The sequence below is a fragment of the Trachymyrmex septentrionalis genome, unplaced genomic scaffold (genome assembly GCF_001594115.1).
Source record: "Trachymyrmex septentrionalis isolate Tsep2-gDNA-1 unplaced genomic scaffold, Tsep1.0 scaffold37, whole genome shotgun sequence".
NCBI classification, from domain to species: domain Eukaryota; kingdom Metazoa; phylum Arthropoda; class Insecta; order Hymenoptera; family Formicidae; genus Trachymyrmex; species Trachymyrmex septentrionalis.
Window position 1 is genome coordinate 5284011 of NW_017305536.1, and position 6622 is coordinate 5290632.

General features: G+C 38.7%; 1 protein-coding gene across 1 annotated transcript in view; it reads left to right on the plus strand.

Annotated features, from left to right (window-relative positions):
- The first annotated feature begins 4838 nt into the window (after nucleotides 1–4838).
- LOC108750401 overlaps nucleotides 4839–6622 on the plus strand; it is a 35650-nt gene continuing 33866 nt past the window's right edge. The window contains exon 1 of the mRNA XM_018489816.1: nucleotides 4839–5037. Within this exon, the coding sequence (XP_018345318.1) occupies nucleotides 4839–5037 (199 nt within the window). The remainder of the gene's footprint in view (nucleotides 5038–6622) is intronic.

Here is a 6622-nt window from a genome sequence, read left to right on the forward strand (position 1 = left end):
ATCTTTTACCCTTCAGTTCTCCTATTTTCTTTGGGCTTTATCTTTGCGTCCCTAGACGAGCCTGTCCTATACCGTACCGTTTGTACATAGCCGAGAGAGCGGCCGTAAACGAACGTCAAAGCACAAACGGATAAAGCGGGATACGGAGCGAACGAACGTTTCGTGAATCCCCAAACGTTCACCTCACGTCCACTCAATTCGTCGTGTTCATAAATAAAGCTTTCTAGTATTATACGCTTGGGAATAACCGGGGGGGGGGGGCGGCTTCGTGTGACGAAGAAGAGAAGGCGGAATTGAAAGCCGTTTCCAGGCGAAATATAACGGTACCACGGCACTGAGATGCTGTGGCTGTATCAATTCTATTTGCGTTTGCGGAAACGCGGAAAAGCTGTTGATTCAGTCTCATCGATCCGTTGCGTTGAAAATTCACTTTCGGCCCAGTGCTGCTGTTGCTGCTGCGGGAGGCAGAGAGAAAGAGAAAGAAAACGAGAGAAAGGGAGAGAAATTGAGCTTTGTTGAGACTGCCTGCGACATTCGCGTAATGGAGCGAGTTATTGGTGAAAAATCACTATGATCTTCAGATATTTACGAGGGCTTTTTCCATAGAAGTAGATAAAAGCGCGCCTTGAAAAACTCAGTTCTCTCTCGCAATAGAGATATATACGCAGTCTGTATAGAAGTGTCGGCAAGTTCACGGCGTGAAGTCTGCTGTCGCTGCTTGACAATGCCAGTTCTACGATAAACACGTACATCGTTGCTGCCGGTGACTCCTCCTTGATACGAATAATCGCGTTGCAAACAAGGAGAATAATGCACTCGCGACAGAAGGTAGCGAAAGGAACACGGCGTTAGTTCGCTCCTGGCGCGACAAAGTAATTTAGATATTAATTTCCACGGTATAGAACACGTTTCAATGTTACCTGATTAATAAGGGACATTGTACCCTACAGCTCAAATTACTGAAAGTTCCCTGCGAAACTTGAAATTGCACAACTGTCGAGAGATCCGAACAAATAGTAGTTACCGGTTTAGATTAAGCGTCATGTACGACTATGCTGTCGAGAAGGACGGTGAGGGAATTACTTGCGTATGCATATATGATTTAGACGCAGGAAAGAAAAAGAATTAAGTTTGCACAAGGGGATAATTCCTTTAATTCTACTCAATGGATCCGAGAGATCAGCTGAATAACGAATATCAGGCGTTCCTCTTACTGGAGGAAAAATATGCACAAACTTTTCGCGCTCTTTCGAATGAAAATCACTTATTCCGCGCTAATTGCAAAGACTGCAGCACACAAAGTGTATAAGTATAGCTATAGCATAAGACCGTCTGAATCAGTGAGCATGTTATGTAGATTAATATGGAGACTTTGCTGAATGCACGCTGGTCCAATCTTATATTATGCTATAATGTAAGAATACCAAGTATAAAAACCGGAGCACAGATCTTTGCATAACGCATAATACATAAGAAAATCAACCCCAATCAGAATCTTTTATTTCAAGAAAAGGAAAGAAAATAAAGGGCTTTGATTGATTCATTTTCTCATGTATTATGCATTTGTTATACGTTATGCATTGATTCTGTGTTGCCATCCTAACATTGCGCATAACGGCGGCTAAATATAATTTGGGGTCTAATTGGTCATCCGACCAATTCTACATTCTATAAACTTTTAAAGTGAATCTGACCCTATAAAGAGAAAGCTCACTCTTAAAGATTGAAAAGTAAGTCACTCTTTTTCAAGTCTGACTCAACTTTCATTCTTTAGAGTAAGATTTCATTCCAAAAAATTTAGAGAACAGAAATATGTTATCTGGTACTTTTACATATATTTTGTATATTATGCTATGCTGTGTACTTATACATTTTGTGCTATAGTCCTAAAACAACGCCAATAAGATTTCAAAGCGTAAAATTTAAGCCTTAAGGAGTAAGAAATCGATTATTCTTTTCACATTTGACTGTGATTAGTCAGTTTCTTACTCAAGCTTGAAGCTTGAGTTTTACGCTTTAAGGTCGCATTATAGATGTGATTGTAGATTTACCTTTAATTTCATATATTTCAAGTCTTAAAGTGTCTTAAGATATTAATACTCTGTAATTAGCTTGTGACTATACTATACTTAAAATCATACTTAAAAATAAGAACTGACAGAATAGTAATTTAAGTCTTCGCCATTACGAGTTAGAAACATGTGAAATACGTTCTTTTCTTGAAAAATGCGCGTACATTCCATCCCGATAGAATTTTTGGCAACCGTTCCACGTGGATAAACTCAAAACAGTGGACAAAACATATACGCGTGTAAGATAAAACCCGCAAGAAATCCGCGAAATCCGAAAACCGTGAAAGAATCATTCAAATTCAAAAACGCGTCAATGTAATCTATCAAATCAAGTTGCGGAATCGTGTTTCTCGATAACAATGAGGAGCGAGTTTGTTAATAGGGTAACGCGCGGTTAGCATGACGCACGCTTGTTCAGAATTCCAGATAATTAACGAGGCTGCATTTCCCGATTAATTGGCTAGAGATACTTTCGTGAAAATTAATCCATCGCGGGAGGAGGGGAATTCGCGATGCCTGCCGGCACAGCGGAATTTCAAAAACAACGCAACGATTCACGAACCAACTACTACTTCGACGAATGTAATAGTGCATTGTTCTCGTTTCGAATATTTAGCGAGTGTGCCTTATTAAACCTTCGAAATAAACGAGCCATCGACAAGGATATTTTTTTCTTTTTTTCCTCTCTCTTTTTCTCTTTCCTTTTTTTTGCTCGATCGTACGCAAACTTCAACGAAATCCGCGTAACGGTCGTATTTTTGAACAAAAAGGTACTCGTACTGCGTACAAAAAGGTGCGGTGCTGGATGATATGGTGAATGGGGGAAAAAAAGAGAGGGATTCAAAAATAGTATTGTGACAAAATACGCGGACCGAATGGAATTTTTGTTTCTGCAGAGATAACCGTAGGAATAACGGCCACATTTTTCCGTCACCGGCAATGATTTATAAAAACAGCGTGGACAGTGTCTTTACTTTTATTACGTGCAAACTATTTACAGACACCGTTCATTAGGGGGAGTGCCTTGATCGAGTGGACTGAAAGGAAAGTAACGACGTTCCGGTAGAAGCTATCGGTAACATGGAACAAGGTCGTTAAGACCGCGTCTCGAGGATCCATCGATCTTCGAGGAGCCTCGTCTGCGATTGTCAGTTTCAGGTTGCGCCTTCGGACAGACAATGTCGGCGTGTCGTTTAGGGATCGAAGCTGACGACCAGAACTGTCCGAAAGAGAAAACAGTGATTTTTCAAGCCAAGCGATCAGAAATTTTTTGAAAGGAAGAAGACGAATTGCTCGCGCCGTTTATGTACTCACATTCTCACGGAGCTAAACCGTCAATAGACGTCTCGCTGCTTAATATTTTAGCATGTCGATTTCTCGGCAAATTGAAAATTAACTTTTCCCGAAGCTTCAAAGTTTGATCTCCCGCTCGCAGGATGATAAAGTGCCACGAAACTTTTACGATGTCTATGAAGAGATAATAGAATCCACTTAAATTCTTTTCCAGTAGTACGATCATTCTAGAGGTACATCCTACTATTTGTCGTTGTAGAACCGAGTCTCTTTGGCGCGAAATAAATGTGACTTAGCTTCTATCAAGTTGGAGTTGGAAACGAGCCAGAAATTATCGCTTTGATCTCGGTACTGCCACCCGGCCGCGAATGCCCTCCATTAACCCTTAAAACATCCAAAAGTTCCGTCGTTAACCAACGGTAGTGTAGTAGAGTTTTACGTTCGTTCCTGCATTGACGCACGTGCGTTTCTCACTTTCGTACTTAACATCGTCTCTTTATTTCTACGAAATTACTGAGGGGAAACACGAACATTCCAGAGCCTGAGTATTAAAACGTTAGACATTTCGCTTTAGTGACTAGAAATTGATATTATAAGCTATTACAATACAATATTAATATAATATTACTTTTATTATATTATAATAATTCTAGAAAAGAATATATTATATTGTAATAATTATATTTAAAATGCATTTGCACAAATTTTTGCATAAATGATACGTGAATAAATATAAAAATATTATATCACGAAAAGAAGACCTCGATAAAATTTATCGAAAAATTAATAATGATATTCAAATCTTTTCAATTTTAGTGTTATAAATAATTTTTATAATTTTTTCACGTAGCTAAAAAAAAAGGATAATAGTGTGAGCTATATTTCTCTGTGCTTGTAACATTGAGAAGTGAACCCACCGACATTGGACGAGTTTGAAAGCTTGTTATAGAGGAAATATATAGGGTGGTAGTTAAGTATTCTAAAAGATTTTAAGTGATGATTCTACTAATTGTGTGTGTTGTGTGTAGAAACTAAATAAACTAAATATTAAATCAAGACGAAAACTTTATACAACCATACATGTCCGAAATAAATTTCAAAAACCAATGGAATTATTTTAACTTTTTATATGTTCCATCAAAATAGCTCGAGTGGTTTTCAACAGTTTCAAATTTTTGGAAGAAACAACATTTTTCCTTCAATTTTGACATTTTATATTTTTGAAAATTAGACATATAATCATATGAAGTTTTCGTCTTAAATTAATATGAGGAATCATCTCCTAAAATTCTAGAGTACTTGATTATCACCCTGTATATCTCGACCACCTCGTGTATTATTGCATGCGCAAAAGTGTTCCAAGAAGGACATCGTCCTTCCGAGCGTAGCTTTGCATTTCTATCGGTGCTTCTTGCGAACTCGACGTCCGTATTCAAACGCGGTTCGATGAACCCGTTGGAAAAATGATCAGAGATGCAGCGGGTGAACGGTGCCGGCTGGATCGCGGCCAAGCATCTTCTCGCTTCCTTTGATCGCGCCGCGTCGGTCGAATCGGGCCATTCTGCTGTATATTATCAATGTCGGTCTATGCTCGTTCCTCCGAATCGCCAACCGGCGGCGAATCCTGGCGACGAGACGCGAGGCCGCGCGATAGAAGCGCGAAAAGCGGGGAGTAAGTTAAATTGCACCGGCGAAATGGGCACGGCTGTCGGTCGGTCGGAAGCCCATTTCCGATAGAAACCACCCCTCTTCCTTGTCAGTCAGACGAGGCGAAGCCAGGCCGGCGGCATCCCCGTTATACCCATTTTCGGCCAATTCCGGATTGCGCTTGTCGATCCGCTCGCGGGGGGAATTCTGCCTGGATCGAGTCCGAGAAGTATCTGCAGAATTGATCATTCGTGGATATATCGGGATAGATCGGCGATGGAACCCCGAAACGACGACTATCCCATTGCTTGGTATCTATACGACAAAATTAGATCGCTGCAGTGAACTCCGCACTGCGGACTCTCGAGCCGCGTTATGCATTAACATTTGGGCATCCAAAATAGAAAAAAAAACGCAGCGAAATTCGAAAACGTAAGAGAAGTTTCTCAGGAAAAGCGGAAAATTGTGTACCTTATAAAATCCACGTGATATCTAATTTTATGTAAAGATTATTTAATTTAATGCAAAGATGGGATCTATAATCAAGTAACGAAATTTATTTTTGATGTTTAAAATATAAACGTGCGTAAAGGCTATACAGCTTAAAAATAATATTAATTAATATTCCGATCGACAAATTGCATAAGAGATTAGCTTTTTCAAATAGAATTCTTTAAAATATGATTGATGTAAGAAGATGTACGTTTTCAATATACTCATCGGCACAATGGCTCGATAAGTAATTTAACATAGAAATACGTTATCCTCTTTATTGGTCCCATTGCTCCTTGTCTGCTCGATTGAATATCGATTGAATATCTTGGGTAGCAATTGGCATTCGGAGACAGTTTGACATTTCATTTCTTGATACGCATTCTTCATTCCTCATAATCCGTATTTATAGATTCTCCGAACGTAACGGACACGAGCGACATGAATCTAGTAATAATGTCTTCTCTCCACGACGCGAGACGAATTTGCGATGAAATCTGAGCATAATTCTCTTACATTTTTACTTTTACATACTTTCAAATGTTCGTATTGCGTCGGCGTTACAAACTTATGTATACTGAGTTTTCACATGATTCGACGTGAATATATTTTGCTTTGCGTAGCAAAATCGTCGAAACATTTACTCAACGCTATTAAGAAGTTTAGCTGAAATTGCTACGTGCACGTTTCTTTAGTGCAAGTATGTCGTAAAAGTACTTGCAAAATTACATCCTGTCATCAAAACAGCTTGACATATATGAGCCAAGCTGTTCCTTACGCAATTCCTCGCAAATTTCTTATTTTTATATACTTTAAATTACTTATTATTATATACATTCAGCACAAATGTTTGTACGCACGAGAAGCAATAATTAAATAGCCCAAAAATTATGTCCCTAATAATTCTAATTAAAATAAATGTATAGGGAAAAAATGATGTATTAACAACATTAGTCTAATTAAAAACAATCTTGTTAATTCGTCACAGTAACAGTATTAAAATAACATTTTATTAAAACCGTATGACGTATTTAATTCATTAAAAGTGTTGTGTGTGTGTGTGTGTGTGTGTGTGTGTGTGTGTGTGTGTGTGTGTGTGTGTGTGTGTGTGTGTGTGT